This window comes from Phyllostomus hastatus, unplaced genomic scaffold (genome assembly GCF_019186645.2).
Source record: "Phyllostomus hastatus isolate PE091 unplaced genomic scaffold, TTU_PhHast_1.1 phas_contig_80, whole genome shotgun sequence".
Classification (NCBI taxonomy): Eukaryota; Metazoa; Chordata; class Mammalia; order Chiroptera; family Phyllostomidae; genus Phyllostomus; species Phyllostomus hastatus.
Window position 1 is genome coordinate 49301350 of NW_025333960.1, and position 17499 is coordinate 49318848.

At 44.8% G+C, this 17499-nt stretch overlaps 1 protein-coding gene across 1 annotated transcript in view; it reads left to right on the forward strand.

The window, feature by feature from the left end:
• PHLPP1 (PH domain and leucine rich repeat protein phosphatase 1) overlaps nucleotides 1–17499 on the forward strand; it is a 173416-nt gene that overhangs the window by 130830 nt on the left and 25087 nt on the right. Inside the window, exons 7-10 of the mRNA XM_045850144.1 lie at nucleotides 5101–5303; nucleotides 7031–7091; nucleotides 9353–9448; nucleotides 13490–13645. Of these exons, the coding sequence (XP_045706100.1) occupies nucleotides 5101–5303; nucleotides 7031–7091; nucleotides 9353–9448; nucleotides 13490–13645 (516 nt within the window). The remainder of the gene's footprint in view (nucleotides 1–5100; nucleotides 5304–7030; nucleotides 7092–9352; nucleotides 9449–13489; nucleotides 13646–17499) is intronic.

Genomic DNA, 17499 nt, shown 5'->3' on the forward strand with positions numbered 1-17499 from the left:
GTTTGGCTTTGTGTTGTAGGTTTGGACCCAGTTTGAATTTGTACGAATAGATGGAGACCGTTGGGGGAGTTATTTATGAAAACGAAACCCTGTCGCTAAGAGCAGAGTGGGTCTGTTTCTCTTGGTCCTCCTTTCCCGGGACTGGAGGCAGTTACCGTCACTGGGCATCTCTCCTTTCTCAAATTTCTTTTCCTTCCTTGGCTTGTCTAACTGAATGTAATATGTCCATTAAATTAGGTTTCTTTATTTATGTAGCTTATTTATGTTAGTTAATTATCTCTCTCTCCATCCAGGTGGTTCTGCCTAGTGTACTGCTCTTCACAGAAACACAGAGCTCAGAATCCCTTGTTTGGCCCAAGTTTGGCTAAGACTTCCACTCTCACCCCTTGCAAGAGCAGGGACCCTCCAGTTTGAATCCCGATCACACTAAACTCCAACTGGAAACCACTAACACAGTCCTTGCTACACCAACAATGTCCAGGAATCATCTCTTAGTATGTGAGGTTCAGTTCTGGTTTCCAGTGCAGGAAGGACCAGTATACAAGGAGAAAGCTCTTCGAAATTTCTCTATTTTAAGGAAAAACGAAAGCCTACCCTGGGATCGAATTACTGCGAAAACAGCCGTGGGGCCTAGGTTTTACTACTGACTTGCCCAGGTCGATACCTTTTCACCAAACCCGCTTCCCCGCTAGCTCAGGGTTTATGACCACGTAATAGCCCTGTTCAGTCTTGGGTGAAATATTTAGTGTCTCTCTGCAACTGTGTTCTCCTCTCTAAATTACAGCTATTAGAACCTAGTTCATGGCGTTTTGGGAAGAGTTGAGTTACCACTTCACCCTCCCAGCAAGTGTGATTGTGTTATTCTTGTTACCGGATTGGGGCTGCTTTGCCTCTCAGGGACCCTGTCATTCTTGGCTGTCGACACCTTTCTGTTTGTCAGAGGCGGTTCTCTCCGTGCTTGACCGCCCGCCCACAGCTCTGTCTGGCCGTAGCTCAGACCCTCACGCAGACCTGTCGAGTTGTGCCAGGGTAAAGGAGCGCCGTCTTCTGTTGTCTTTGCTCCTCCATTCACGTGGTCTGGCCTAGGAAACCCAGTCCTTCCTGTCTCACACACCGCTTGGGTTCGTTCCTCAGACCAAAGGAATCACGCCTGTTCATTCCTGGGAAAGGGATGGCAAATTTGCAGACCAGGATTCTTAATTCAGGGAATACGATGGTCATAATGTACATGGCTTTGAGAACGTTTGGAATTGACAAGTGAGAGAACTGAACACTTTGTCTTATTAACTTTCTTTCTAAATGGTTAATGTTACTTGCCTCTGAGTCACTTGGATTTTAAAAAAACCTTCATATTCAAGATTTTAAGACTTTTTTATTCAGCCACCCAGCAGTATAACAGTGGTCCTGCTGACTTCACGAACAAGCATGAGAGGATTTCTGAGTTACTTGGTTGTACATATAATAAAATAATCATTTTTCTTGATCTGAATTAGCTTACCAATAAGATCAATCTAATACATCTAGAAGTAACTGTTCTTATTGAGAGCTTTATAAGTTCTTCAGACTTCTAGTTTTAATTAGGTCTTTTTAGATTAGATCAGTTACAGGATATTTAAATGCCAGAATATTCTTTGGACACTCTGTAAATGTTGAGTGATCTTGAATAGGTAACTGCTTCCCATGAGGCCACTGATCTGAGGAGAGGAAGTCGGTCAGATTAGTTTATAATTCTGCCTTAATAGGAATAAATTAAAAGAAGTCTTATGTAGTTTCTGTAAGCAAAGGGTGGATTGTATTGATTCATTTTTTCGTTCCTTCAGATAGAAATGTTACATCAGATTAAAAGTGATCACTTTTCTTTAAATCTTTAAAAAAATCTTTTATTTACTGATTTGAAAGGGAGAGAGAGAAAGAGGAACAGGGAGAAAGAGAAACATCAACTTGTTGTTCCACTTATTTATTTAGCCCTTGGTTGATTTTCTGTGTACTCTGACTAGGGATTGAACCTGCAACCTTGGAGAATTGGGACAACACTCTAGCCAACTGAGCTAGCTGGCTGGGACCTTAATCTTGGTCTTTCTCTTGTACTGCTGTTCTTTGAGGCTGATGTTGTTTCTCCTATGGCACCTATGGCACCATTAATAATTCCTCCGTCTCGTCGCTGTTCCAAATGCGGGTGTTAGCCACGTCCTCGATCACTTCTCGTTCCGTTTTCTGTCTTGTGGCGGCCTGTACTCGGGGCTTCATCACTCACCTTTCATCTCCTTGTTCATCATTTCCCTAACTCTCATTTCTCCTCTCGGAGCGAATTCTACTTCAACTGCAAACTGAATAATTTCACCTTGGTTCTCCCTACGGACACACTTAACCAAGTATGTGTTCAGTTTCTCTCGTCATTCAGCCAGCGCGTCCCCCGGGCTCTTGCCTGCCGACAGCAGCGCCCCTTCGTTGGTTACCTAGACACAGAACTTCGACGCTGTTTCCCATTCAGCGCCAGATTCTATCAGCTCTCCTTGCACGGTAGTTTCTCCCCAGCCCCTTCCTTTTCCTTCTCACTGCTGCTCTGGCTGCTCCTGGCGGAGCCGTCTGATGCCCCACGCCGCCTCCCCAGCAAGCGCAGTCTTGCTCAGAGCCTTCGGTTCTCCAGCCGGGCCGTTCAAGCTCTCCTGCCTGGTTTCCGCTCAGTGGGCTGCGAGTTCCCTAATGAGGAGGCTCTTGCTCAGAGCTGCACCAGGTGTGGTCCTCCATCCTGTGCAGGCAGGCCAACTCTTTGCCACTTTTCCACAGCAAGATATGCGTAGAATTTGAGACTTAATATTTTAGGAACAGTGATTCCGCATTGCCACACTGTCCAGGTAGGCTCACAGAAGTAGAAATCTCACTGTACAGGGGAAGCGGCATGGTGACCCGCGTGTGGTGTGACCCGTGTGCCCTCATGTGCAGTGGGACTGCACGCCAGTCTGTGACGCCGGAAGTTTAGAATGTGGGTCCTTCACCATAGGTGACCTGGGAAGCACTGCTGGTATTGATCCTTGACCCCCCCCCCAGTGTTAGGTGATAAGTACTTGATAAGTATTGGTTGACGAGCCCTGGGGGAGCCATGTTCTCCTCTCACACACCCTGCCCTGGTCATGCATGTGCTCGTGCGTGCCCTTCCCTTGGGTCCAGCGGCCGTCCGGCTGCTTCCCCGGGATGGTTTTCTTCTCCCGTGTACGTCCTTCCAGTCCTGTCTGTGCTGGACTCAGCTGAGACGTGTCCTCTCCCATTGCATCTTTCTTCACTGGTTTCTGTGTTGCATCCAGCGTTTATATGGCACTCATCACTTACGTGGAGTCCATATACTTTATGTATGAAAGCCTCTGTGACTTTTCCTCACGAAATTTCAAAATCTACAGAAAAACACCTCGTTTTATTAATTACTTACAAGTCAAAGCCATCGGGCGTTGTCACCATTGTCACCGTAGCCTTTCCCCGTTGCAGAGTGATGCTCAATGAGTATTTATGAAAATGACAGAATGGCTGTGTTAATTGAGGGGATCATTGGACGGAAACTTGAACCATATTTCATGTCTTTAAAAGTTCATCCTAAATAGTTGTATTATTGTGTGAGCCTAAAAACTTTTGATATTTGAATCCTGGTAAGACTTGGCAACCTAAACCAGTGGAAATATTAACTTCCTTTTCATTATAGTTTTGTTTGGTCTCAGTAAACCAACGCTTGAATTATTTTAGTGTTAGTACAATGAAATTGTGGGGGTAGCAATTTCAAATGACGATGATAATGCCCCATTACGAAGGGCATATAAAGTGTAGAATAGGGAGGACATGAGCCATGGTTTCAATTCTTGCAGTCTTTTATATCCAAAAGGATACTTGATTTTTCTTTTTATCGTGCATACATTTTCTAGAATGAAGCGAGCATTTGGAAATAGTCAGAGAGCTGGGTTGAGGCCAGTTTTTTAATCTTACAACCTGTAATAAAAGAGAAAAGGAGCCAGAAGATCCTCTTGGGGACACGCGGAGAGGCCGTGTGCCATACTTGCGGGTTGACGAGAACCAGCCCTTTGTTGTCACTCATCCTGGTGTGTTAATGGCTTTCTGCTGTTGCTATTAATAATTCAGTTGCCATCATTTTATTTTAGTTTTGAAAGGTCAGAAATACATAACAGAACGTTTGGCTTTTTTTCTAAGCTCCGGCTTTCCTATTAATGTTCTTATAACCCAAGTGCATGGTCTCAGCGTTTCGTTGGCTTTGTAATGAGAAGTAGAGAGTTCTTGTTGTTTGTAAAGAAGTTGGGCGTAGCCTAGCCAACTGGGAGTTGAGATTTTCATTTATTTTTCTCCCCTCGGAAGCTAAATATGTCTTTGTTGTATTGGTTTCTAGTCCCTATTCCTACTTACTTGTCGTCTTGGCAGCCCCTCCACAGCAGCGCCAGCCTCGTAGCTACCTAGTTCTCATGCCCAAGTTCTGCCAGTTTTCCCCTCTGCCCCGCTCTATCCTGGACTTGTTGCTGCCCATCGTCATCCTTCATTTTATAATTTCTCAGTACTCCCTAGATGCCAGATTTTAGTATTTTCTGCACATTGCTCTTCAAGCAATATTTTAAAGGTAGAGATAAACAGTTCTGGGTGCTGAGCCTGTCGAAAATCCAGATACGTGCATTCCTACCTCTGGTGCATATGTGACTACCATTTGCTATTTTTCTTTCCAAGTTCACCATTTAATTCTGTCCTTCATGGCCACACATCTGCCTGCCTGCTTACCCTCTCTCCTTCCATAAATAGTCAACGGAGTCATAATGTGCTTCTTGTATTCTTTCGACCATATTCCTTGAAATTAAATGTGTAAATGGATTTTTTCCCTTTTCAAATGAACTAAGGTAAAATCAATACACACGCTTCTCCTCCAGGCTTAGGGGTTGTAGCTAAAAATAGCCAGAGAATCTGACCCATTAAGGAAGGCCAGAGGGTGAGATTGAAGAAGCCACGCAGGACTGGAACGCAGTGAGACTTGAGTCCCTTCTCCGTATCTCACCATGTTAGGGTGCAGCTGTTTATGTAGTTAATGGTAGCCTCTTTTCATGTCCTTTTTCTCTCCAGACTGAACAAAATTAGGAAGCTGATAGCAGACGAGGTGGACTTTCTCCAGCACGTCACTCAGCTTGATCTGCGCGACAATAAGCTTGGCGATCTGGATGCTATGATTTTCAACAACATTGAAGTTTTACACTGTGAAAGGAATCAGCTGGTGACACTGAACATCTGTGGCTATTTCCTAAAAGCCCTCTACGCCTCTTCCAATGGTATGTGGCAGAGACCGCGGCAGAGCTGCGTGGCTGGCTCCGAGAGCTTGCGCAGCGCCATTGTCTCCGCCGGGCTCTGACAGTTCTTTCCTCGTTTAGGAAAGTGTGCCACGTTCTGCTGAGATAGAAATCATACAAGAAGGGTTCTGGTTTGCTACTTAAAGGGATCAAAAAGGAGGGTTTTATAGTGCCTAACTCGTTTTTCTCATGTCGTGATTACTTAGAGAAGTTACTCCCACTTTTGATTGGGAGCCTCTGCTTGAAAGGGGAGTGTGGGAAGGGCGAACTGTTTCTTGGGCTGCCTTGTTAGTAACAGTCAATCAGGAACCTTGATTGGACCCTGGAGAGTGAAAGTGAGAGGATCCATCTTGGATCCCATTCAGGGCCTCAGATGTCCTGCTCCACCGACGATGCACTCACCTCGAGAGAACCTCACTCACAGCCCCACGGGGACGCCACGAAGCACGAGTCTTACTCGTTTGTTAAGCTCCCTGTCTTAGAACTTGGAAATCACGGCCATTCTGATATGGGCATGTTTGCTACTGTGAGGGTGGAGTTCCTGTCAGCATGAATGGAAAGTATTCCCAAGTTAAACAGATATTAAACAAGCAGCTGTTTTGTGCATAGTGCAGTGTTTGGGTTCTGAAGGGTAAGGGATTTCTGAAAAACGAGTTTACTGCCATCTCCCTGGAGAAATAAGCCAAAGCTTAAATAGCTGTAGGTCCCCGAAGGGTCACGGGTTTGGACAGCCATGGGCTGGCACAACGCAGATGTTGGAAAGAAAGACTCAGAATGCGGTTTGCTTGGCAGGTGGAGAAAGACAGGGGTTCTGAACTGCAGGTGCTGGCTGGGGTTGGGCGGGGAGCAGTAAGAAGTAATGACGGGATGCATGGCTTGGAGTCCTGGTGAGGCTTTGAGGAGGCGTGTGACAGACGTGATGCTAAAAGCCTGTTCACATGACAGTAGTGTGCACAGTGCATTCGTGGGAACAGAGTGGGGCCGCCCCACTCCCCGCCAGATCCAGGTCATTGTAATGGTCTTCACGGAAGCTGCTAATTTGCCGTCAGGAGTACAGGTGCTGATTTGGGACTCCGAGGTGACACCTGAAACCATGGAAGTGAGGTAACTAGAAAAAAGAACGTAGCAAAAGCAGACTTACACACCCTCCTGGGTGGCCGGTGCCAGAGTGGGCATCCAGGTAGGACCTGACTCTGTGATTAGAGACTGCTCTGTCTCAGAGACAAAGCCCTAGGTGGGCTGTGGTGTCCTGTTTTATCCAGTTTTGAGGACGGGTTCTCAGATTTGAGTAGAGAGAGTCGTTCCGACCCTCGGGAGTGCTGTTTCAGTAGAGTGAAAAAGGCAAAAGCCGGGTTGCATCTGGTTTTATTGGAAGGAACTCTGAATGTTTTAAAGAAAATAGTGTTTATATAGTTCATCTTCCAGGTACAATGTAGCATGCCTAACAAGGGGAGAGCCGCAATAAGTGGATGGGAAAGAGGTAGGAAAGTAGAATAAGTGATTTATTTTCAACTCGGAGTAAGACCTTGTGATTGAATCAGAGTTCTGTGTCCTTGCCTGTGGTTGCGGAGGAGAACAGATGGCTGTATTGTACTTCCCAACCTAAACAAGCAGCGGGGAGCGCGGCCCAGCGACGATGTTCTGCACACACACACCGTCTCTGTGTCTCTTGAATGGTAACGCTTTTGTGGTTTTTTTCCGCCTTCTAGAACTTGTTCAACTTGATGTTTACCCAGTTCCGAATTACCTGTCCTACGTGGACGTTTCCAGGTAAGAAGCCGAGTGCTCGGGTGCTCTACTGTCTGCCTGAAAATTGCTTTGAGAATTCTGTGTGAGCACAGGCGTACAGAACTTCTTCTGTACTTTGAAGTATATAAATTCAGTAGTTTTAACTTACCCTCTGAAAATGTGCGTGAGTATCTGTCAGTTAAAACTCTGCACTTGCTTACTGTAGTTCAAACAGAAAGATCAAGGTGTTGTATTGGCGTGGACACCAATTTGAACACCAGCCTTGAGTTTGGAAGATTAGTGGGTTGGGGGTCATGTGGCTGGAAGGTTCCGTAGTTCTTGAACTATGTTAACCGCATTGTCGTGTCTTCCCCTGAAATGGTGTTGGTTTCATTAACAAATATTGTGCTGTGTTTCTTTGATTTTCCCTCTTCCCCTTTGTTATTTGGTACACATATCTCCTAGCTAAGAACCCTGGGAAAGTAGCCACTGAGCTTACCGAAGTTAAGCTTGGTGAGGATTCCCACACAGCCTGCTCCCCTTTCTCAGCTCTTTCGTGAACAGCTGGCCGTCTCCTCTGTCATGCAGACTCACCGCTGTAGTGTGGCCGAGTTGTGCCAGCTTCCAAACACACTATGGTAGACTTCTCCCGAAGACATAAAGCGTGTATTCGCACGAATTAAACTTTAATAATCTTAACACACTAACACTGAAAACTCAAAACTTTTAATGTACTTCCAGATGAAATACCCCAATTTTCTGAACAGCCACAATACTTGGGAGGATGGGGTCCCCTCAAAGTGCCACTGTGGACGCATCTCAGGGTGTGAATCAGATGCGTTAATAATATTCTCAGTCATAATTATGTAAGAATGTCAGACTTTAGCTGTTGTGAGAATTATTACAATTACAGTTTTATTAGAAATTTATCATTATAAAATCCTTTGAGGAGTGCTTTATACGCTTCCTGCTGAATTCACGTCAGACGATGTTTAATGTGCTTGAGTCAGATGTTACCTGATGGAGTTGTTTTCCTATTGGCCTTGGTTGTTATCTTCAGTTTTTAAAGTAAGAGCAGTGCTAGAGCATTGGCCACAGAGTGAATTTACTTTCCCTTTATTTGTCATATGTCATTGGCTGGTGGCTCCGTCATGTATTTAGGAGTCACTGTGAGGTCCTCAGGTTCAGAGTTCTGCACTCACAGGAGTTTTATTGCAACACTGAGGTCGCTTATAGTGAGAGGTACTTTCACTCCCCTGTCTTACCGAGATGTGTTAGGGGTTAATCACTATAAAATGAAATCAATAAGCATAGCAATCTTTAGGGTTCCAAAGCCAGAACTGTATGTGCCTATATGGACACTAAGCAGAAAATTATGTATTGTTTTTTAATTGAAAAGTCAATATGATAGTGAAGAGCATGAATTTTAAATCACACATAATGCTCCCACCCTAATATTATAACTATTTTCACTTTTGCTCTAATATAATTCTCATCCCAAGCATTATATTTTTACAGAATTGTTCATCTGTTTTTAAAGAATTATAGTCGTAACATATTACATACCATTTTAGATTCTTTGTGCCTGGTCATTTTACATCTTTAAAAGAAAGATAAGAGGCTAAACAGCTGTGGTTAGGGGGATATTCAAGTGTAGTAGATTTGTGTAAGAAGGGGCCAATTCATGTAATAATTAAAATCACAATTAGTTCAATTCAGTCATTTCTGGTAGTTCCAGTGGCCACCTCATGCTTCTGTAAATGTTTTCGGATAATGAATTCAGAGCCGGAAGGGCCAGTGTGCCTTTGCTCTGCCGCTGTTTCCCCCACTTCTCTGTGGCTGTGCTTGCACGGTGCCCACTGGGGCTGGGAATTATTTCGGTCTTAATGGTAAAAATGCAAACTGGAAAATCGGGTTATTTTATGCCATTTGACTGTTTGATTTAACTGGAGGTGTATGCTTGTTTGTTAGTTTATTTCCAATATAAGACCTCCTTTCCCTAAACGCACATGGGTTTACAGACTTTTTAGGATGGCAGTTCTGGAAGCCAGACTTAGGAACAAAAAAAGACTGTGGAGACGATGTAACTCTGTCCTTTCCCACCTTTTCTTTATTTCTTTCTTATTCCTTATCAAAATCTTACTTCTGTGGTAAAGTGAATGCATGAATGCTTTTGACTTATATTCACTGTATTTTGGGATTTCATTGAAGTTCTATTAATTCTGTGTAATTATTTTGAGTTTCAAACTATATTTTAGGCCACATTCCAATCAAAGAAAAAAATTGTGTATTCTTACATTTAGAAACCGCTTGGAAAATGTGCCTGAGTGGGTATGTGAAAGCCGAAAGCTAGAAGTTTTGGATATTAGCCGTAATCAAATATGTGAACTTCCTGCACGGTGAGTATTACAGACCAAGTTAGAGAACCTCAGATTCAATAAGCAGTTGTAAAAATTGATGATTCAATGTTGAACTTGTTATCAGGAACTCCTAAAAGTGTTACATGTGTGTTTTTTCCTTTTTATTGAATTTATTGGGGCGACTGTGGATAACAAAATTACAGTTTTGGGTGCACAGTTCCACAACACGGCCTCTGTACCCTGTGTTGTGTGTTCACCACCCCAAGTCAGGTCTCCTTTCATCACCATTTATCCCCCAGTGTCATCTTCCATGTCTCCCAAAAAAGCATTGTTAGCCCTGGCCAGTGCGGCTCATTCGGTTGGAGTGTTGTCCCATGACCAGAGGGTTGCGGGTTCGGTTCCCAGTCAGGGCACATACCTGGGTTGCAGGTTCGGTCTCCGGTCTGCACACAAGGTCCCAGGTCCAGGCATGTGTGATCCCAGTCTGGGTGGGTTTCTCTCTTCCCCTCTCTCTAGAAAGCAATGGGAGAATGTCCTTGGGTAAGGATGAAAAAACATAAATAAATTTTTTAAAAGAGTTTTTTTTAAACCTAATATTTAGTATCTTTTCCTCATGCGGTGTCCTCAAGTTACAGACTTTCCTCATGCAGTGAGGAGTGACAGGAGGCTTTCACCCTCCGCTAGACTTTTCAGGTTCATGGAGGGGGTGGTTCCTGGTGGAAATTTTTAAATAAGCCAAAAGAAATGTTCAGAGACTCAGGAAACTGTGTGATCGGTTTGCCCCTGCAATCTTAATTCCTTCCAAATCCTCCCCTCTGGCCCATTAACTTGACGTGTCTGCCTTAACCACAAATAGTATTTGGGTTTCCTTGAGCATAACTTTGGGGGCGGGGCAGAGATTATTATTAGATCATTAAACCTAGAAAGAGCAAACTGGATTCTTCTTTTATTCCATAAGTTTTACTTTAATGCCGAGATTTCCAAATCAGCCGTATGATGACGTCTAATATCCACAGATGCAGACGTCTTCACGCTGATTGTGACACAGAGTGTTTTTGGACTGTTAGTGACCAGCCCTGACGGTGGTGACCAGAAGAGTGGTCCGTCCTTGTGCCGGCCTGTGGGACTTCCTGTGATGATTGGAATGTTCTGTATTTGTGCTGTCCAGGGGGGTCCGCTGGTCACGCGTGACTTTTGGGCCCTCGAAATGTGGCTACTGTGACTAAAGAACTACATTTTAACTGTCATTTAATCTTCGTTAATTTAAATTTAAGTAGCCACTTGTGACTGTTGGCTGCCATGACTCGGGTCTAGCTGTTCACACCCTTCTGGGCAAAGGGAGCCAGTTGTTTCAGACTGTGCTTATTTCTCAAAATACCAGTGGGAATACTGTAGAAATATGTCACCATTTTGGCGTTAAGTTTTACTTTAGGTGCATGATCTTCAAAGGCATGCGGCCAATGTTCCTCTGTTCTCCTGTAAAGAACAAAGGCCATGAACTACACATGCTCAGTCAGCCTAATATATGTGTTGGAGTTCAGCCGTTTGATATGGTAGCTGCTAGCCATTAGCCAGGGGCCTGTTGAGCAATTGAAATGCGGTCAGCCCTAACTGAGAAGTGCTGAAGTCGAAAATATACACTGGATGCAAAATAGCTCAGTAATGTTGTATGTTAATTACATGTTAAAATAGTATTTTGAGTCTATTGGGTCAAATAAAAGGTACTGGAAGAATTAATTTACCTGTTTCTTTTCACCTTTAATTTTAAATGACATACGTGGCCCACATGAGATTCCTGTTGGCTGACACTGTCAGAATGTGGTTCTCATGAAGAAGGTCTGGGTTTACATTTTCAGTCCGTAGTAAGCTCAGCTCATTTGACTTTCTCAGCCATACGTCTGTTATACCTGTAAGTCCAGGGCACACTGACCGCGCGTTTCGGTGACACAGTGCGTGCAGCCCAATCGCCATTATCAGCGGGAGGCCTGGGCAGGTGCCCTGTGCCAGCGTTGTATGGGGGACGCTCAGGGGACAAACAGCAAAGGGGAATACAGGCTACTGCTAAACAGGAAAGTGATTTGATGAAAAAATTCTTGCTTGTCTGCTTTTCCATTTTCTCTGTGCTGTTCGCCACTCCAGCCTCCCCAGTGCCCCAGACACAGCGCAGTGGAGCCCAGGGCCTCCCTTTCACTGCGGGCTGCGGCACAGATACTGGGTACACTTACTAACAATTTAATAATAAATGCAGGGTGATGGGTATTTCATCACGTTTTCCCCCAAAGTTAGTCGTGATTGGTTCTGTGTTAGTACACAGGCCTTTTTTCAGGAGCGGTGGCGGGGCGGTGGGGGGGGGGGGTCTAAACAAATGTTTATTCAAAGCAAATCCCAAAGTGTTTTTATTGTCAAGGAATTTAAACAGCGTCCGTTTTTGTGTGTGTGGTGGGACAAAAGCAGTGTATTGTTTTGTTCTCATTTATGGTGGCGTTTAGTCGCAGACTTTGTATTAGCCCATCACTGATCTATCTTTCCAGGCAAGACAGTGATTCATTGGAAGTTGACTTAGTATTCGTGCTTTATTTATCTCAATGGTGTGTATAAAGGGTTTGACAAAACAGAAATTAGTATTTCGAAGTGGAAATGTATTAAAATGAAAAGAAGGTATTTTGTGCTTAGTGTCTAAAAGAAGCAAATCCAATAATTAGCCTTTAATACTCATTCTCTAGTTATTAAATCTATTCTTTTATTTGGAAAAATCAGGATAAACATTTTGTCACCTGTCTTTCAGTTACCTGTCTACTCAAGGATACAGCGTGTGTGTGTGTAAATAATAAATAAGCCAATTCTAAATTGCACCACAAGCCCAGCAAGCAGTAAAACAGGTGAAGCCAATCCTGAATTATTCGGTCGAAGTGACCGTTACGGAGACCCTGTGTTAACTGTGACTGAATGACAGTCCCGGGTAATCCGTCTTGTCACATCGATGTCTAAACCTGCCAAGCCAGGTGCGCTAAATACCATCAACGTTGACCCGCGTCGTCACAGCACTGCAGCGGGTTCCGGCATCTCCGTGAGCACAGAATCTCGTTTTGATGTGGAGAGCGCATAAAGGCACAGCTGTCATGTAGGGTGATTTTGACAGCTCTGGGTGCTGGTGAGAGAGGTCGGACAGGGGAGAGCGGGCAGTGGGAGAGGAGGCCTTGCTCTTGGACGCAGCGTGAATGAATCCCCGCGCTGCAGTGGTGCTGGGCACCCTGTAGCCTCCCTTCCCAGATGTCTGTGTGCAAACCCAGAGTTCGTTTCACTCTCTACAACTGTGGGAGGCTGCAGTGGTCCTGGTGCGGACTTCCACGCAGGTGGATAACCTCCGGAAGAAACACGGCCAGGCTTCCGAAGTGCTCTTTAAGGCTCCGCAGAAACCAGTGGATGACGCGCGTTCTGTTCCCTTCAAGGGAGAGTGGCTGCTCTGCCCTAGGATTAGACCAAAGGGAAAGCAAAAACGTGACTTAGGGAAGTGAGGAAAGGGCAAACGGATTGATTGTGTGTTTCCTCTGCATTCAGCGGAGGAAAATGCAACATTTTCTCAGTTGGCATTTGTAAAAGATTAATTGGCTAGACAGATCCTGTGTCGAATGTTGATCCTGTAAGATAAAAAATGCTTGACTGTATTTATTTAGAATCTGTTGTGAGTAAAACCCCCCGTGTTGCGCAGCGACACAAGCCACAGGCCCTCCCTGCAGCAGCCGACACTCTTACAGCTTGCCGTGTGAACCTCAGACTAGACTGCTGTCTTCAGAATCTTCTCCTCAGAAGCCTGTCTTCCTCATTCACTAAGAAGCTTCTTTGTTAGCTATTCCTTCTCACACTTTTTCTCACCTTTTTTTTTTGAAAATATGGGAAATACTGAAGTATGATCAGCTCCAAGTTGGAGCTCCTGGTAAAATGAATTTGCAGTTGCTCCGAATGAATTTGTGTGTTTTGGAGAGATCATTGCGAGTCTTCTCCTACTCCTGTTCATTTTCCCATCTTTGTCCCAGATGAGCGCTAAGTAAGTTTCCTTCTTCTCTGTCTCTGTTGGCACAGCCTGTTCTGTAACAGCAGTCTCCGGAAGCTGCTGGCGGGGCACAACCAGCTGACGAGGCTGCCCGAGCGGCTGGAGAGCACCTCCGTGGAGGTGCTGGACGTGCAGCACAACCAGCTCCTGGAGCTGCCACCCGGCCTCCTGATGAAGGCCGACAGGTAAGGTTGGGTCATGCATCCCGCCGTAAAAGGCCCCCTCGTTAGCATGCTTGTCTCATGGCCCCAGACCATTCGTGTGGACTTTTGGGGTGTCTGTCTCTCTGCGATCTATGAAGAAAATGGCTTGCCATCCACTTCTCCGGCCTGGCCATTCTGTAGGGGATGGAGTCGGGAATCGCTTCTAGAGTCTTCCTTAGTCTCACTGCCTTCTGGAGAGAAGTGGATGGGCTGCGATGCACAAGGATGAGAAGCTGGCGGACTCTTCAGAACGAGGCGGGCCGCCCAGGCTTACCTTAGTTACCACATGGTCTCTGTCCTGCTGTCACAGACCCATGTGACCCTGGGTGGCAGAGATAGACTGGCCTCGAGTTTGCTTAGTTCTCTCTCTCTTTTTCATTTAGCCAGTTCTTGTCTTTACCATGGTTTTCCCCTCCCATTAAATTTACCTTTTTTAACAGAATTTTCCTAAATTTGTTCTGCTAAGTATTTAAAGAAATTACTTTGATTTGAGGAGGAGGTTAGTTCTCCCAGGCAGACAGGGTTACGAAGAGGGTGGGCAAATCAGCCCTTTTTCGAACAACATTCTCGTGTTATTTTACTTGTCAGAAGATAAGAAAAACCACCTTTTACGACTGCCACCAAGCTACTCGTGGCTCCTTAAAGTGTTAGTACTTCTACTGATCCCCTTTTTGAAACCTGGATTATCGAGGTCTTATTTACCTAAATTTAAATACACACACACACACACACACACACACACACATCACTTACATTCCAGAAAAGGAGGAGACACTGCGTATTCGGTTTGTTGAATTTGGAGGAAGGGATGCACTAGTACTGAGGACTGTGGGAGCCGGTCAGCCCAGAGAACATGAACTTGAAAGTCCTGCGGAGGGAAGCTTCAAGGGGACTGTCAGAAAAGCACGCGCTGCCGGACACAGAGCGAAGACTTTCTCAGGGGTTTTCTGTTACTCTGGGTCTTGGCTGCTAAAACCAGCACTGCGGGTTGAGTCACGTGATACGGTCTGTTAAAGGCTACGGCTTCAGAACGGGTGTGTGGCTTTGCCGTGCTGTGCCGGGTGGCCGGGACGTGTGTTCGGAAACCAGACAGGAGCCAGGAGGCTCCTCTGAATCGATGGCATTCCCACGTTTCTTCACCTTCCTCTGAATGCTTCAGACCAGTTTCATTAAAATTCCGAGGGCCCGAATCAGGAATTTCAGTTTATGAATTTACTCTCCACGTTCATCTTTGAGTTTTGTTTATTTGACTTGCTTTTTACTGGCAACTTTAAAAAAATATAGATAGATATACAATACGATAGGGCATATGTTGCTGAAAAATTGACTTTGAGTTTGACCTCATGACCAGATTGGGATTTGGTTTTGTGGGGGAACGGACAGATATTCTAATCTGGATCTTACTCACCTAGATCTCTCCTCTTACCTCTTTTTGCTTAGAATTAAAGATTTTCTGGATGGAAACCCCCCAAAGAATGTCAGATAATCAGTTTTCATCAACAGATGGGCGAGTGTGGGGGTCGGTACTCCCCGTGGGTCACCAGGGTGGGTGGACGAGGTATTGCCGTCCTTCTGTTCCTCCTGAAACCCTGGCACGGTCTGCCTCCATACCCATCTCGCATCTGCACGCTCATTCGATGGCCAGAGAGCAGCTCCTGACAAGTGCATGCAAACGAACAGAGTCCCCCGAAAGGGGAGTTACGGGTCCCCTTTAACTGATGTCGTGGGAGGACATCAGGGTCTGTCTTTCTCCCCGGTTAGAACAGCGCAGGGCACTCTCAGGGGCGGGCACGGGGCGTGCACAGATGAAGTACATGGTAGTTAGCAGATATCCCCCGAGTATTAGTCACTTTACAGATCATGCGTTTCGGTGACTCAGACAGAGCGTGTGTGAATATCGAGGGTCTAAAAGGGAACAGCAGATCTGGGAGAGCGTGATCGACTGACCGCGACAACTGGTGCCTTTTGGCACAGATGGGTATTTCCGGCATTTTGAGGAGCTGAGTGGCCTACACGGGTTTTTTTTTTGTTTTGTTCTTTGTTTTAAAGCTGTCTTGTGAAGGTCTGATTTTTTGAGAGCCAAAGTGGAGTAAAACAGTGTTTCTCCAAACGTGTTTTTAGAATCCTCTAGATTACTTATTCCTGACCCTTACCGCTCTTCCACGAGCTCACCTGGCCGGTCACCGGGATTTTTATTTCTCTAGATTGTGAGACCTCCCTCCGACCGACCTAATACGACTGTCGGGGGGCTGAAGTTGGGAGTCACGTGGCTTCTGAGAGGCCGGCAAAGTGTCACTTCCGGGTGTTTTTGCCAAACCGTCACCTCATTCTGATGATGGCAAAACCTAAATCGAAAGATACTCTACAGAACAGCTGTCTGATACTTTTCAAATGTGTCAAGGTCCCTTGAGACAGACGAGGCTGATTAGAGGAGACTAAGAGGGCGTGGAAATGAAATGCCACCTGGGTCCCTGGATCGGCTCCTGGACCGGATAGAGGACATCATTGCAGTAATTGAAGAAATTAGGATACGGTCTTAAATAATTATACGTAGTTTTTGAAATTAGTTTTTTCAAGTCCTTATTTAACAATTCTTATATTTGTGTAACTTTTATTCCCTTATGTAATTGCCTTCTGATCTTTATTGCCCCAGCCAGGCAGATTTTCAGACCTTCCAAAATAGTAGTGCATGAAGTCTGCTGGACCGGTACCCACACACCTTTCACTTGCCGTCCCCGCCATTAGCTGGTGTTCCTGGATGGTTAATAACGGGGCTGCTTCTTCAAACTCATTAGTGGAGTACAACATGTGATCTACCCGCAGTTAAAATCAAATAGGATAGAGAATACCAGTGTAAGAGCGAAGTTAAATATAGTTTTGAGAAACTTTTGTTTCAGTACACACATTTTGCATGTGTACTGTACTGGGTGGTCATGTGAAATGTATTTTGTACTCTTGGTTACCATCATAAAAAAATTTGAAAGCCCTTGCTTTTAAGAGCTGCCAGCCTTATGGAGTGGATGAGTGCGTCAGAAGTGCTATGTTGTAAAAGATGGTTGAACTGGAGGTGGTGGGCATACAGTACAGTGTGCAGACCTAGTGTTGTAGAAGTGTACACTTGAAACATCTATGATTCTGTTAACCAGAGTCACCCCAGTACATTTAATAAAAGTTAAAGAAAAAAAGACAAGTGGTAGGGAATTCAGATTGTTTTTGTTTGACATTTCTGGAACATTTTGGGACCAAAAATAAAAATAGAAGAGTTTTGCTCGGCTTAGAATCGTAACCCTTTGTATTTTTAATAGACTGCAAGTCCCAGTACTGATCTCCTGGAAAAAAATATTTAAATGCAGAGTGCCTGGTGTGCCTACAGATAGGTTAATCTGTTGTACCAAATCCAGTGCTTTGTTTCAAGGATAGTTTGGCTGTAAAATTTATGGGTATGCTGGAAATGACTAAAAGGCAATTAAAAACAAAACCAAACAAAAAAAAAAACGAGGTGAACCAGAGATGGACAGAATGTGCCAAGGAAGAACAGAATATTGCTCAAGAAGCAAGAACTGGATTCATCTCACTGTTCTTGTGGGCAGCTCCCCAAATGCATTAGGGTAGGAGCCGTACATGGGTGGCTTTTCTCTCCAACTTTCACACTTCTGCTAAGGAAAGTTTCTGAGCTCCGTGCTGTTTATTAAGTTCCTTTAAGAATTGAGTTTGAAGTGTGGTTCATGTGTGGTCTTCCTGCCACCCAGCAGGTATCCTGCTTGACCTCCAGCTTTTTGGAGAGAAGGGGCTATAAAAATGTCCTCAGGAAAATGTTTTATTATTACTATTTTTAC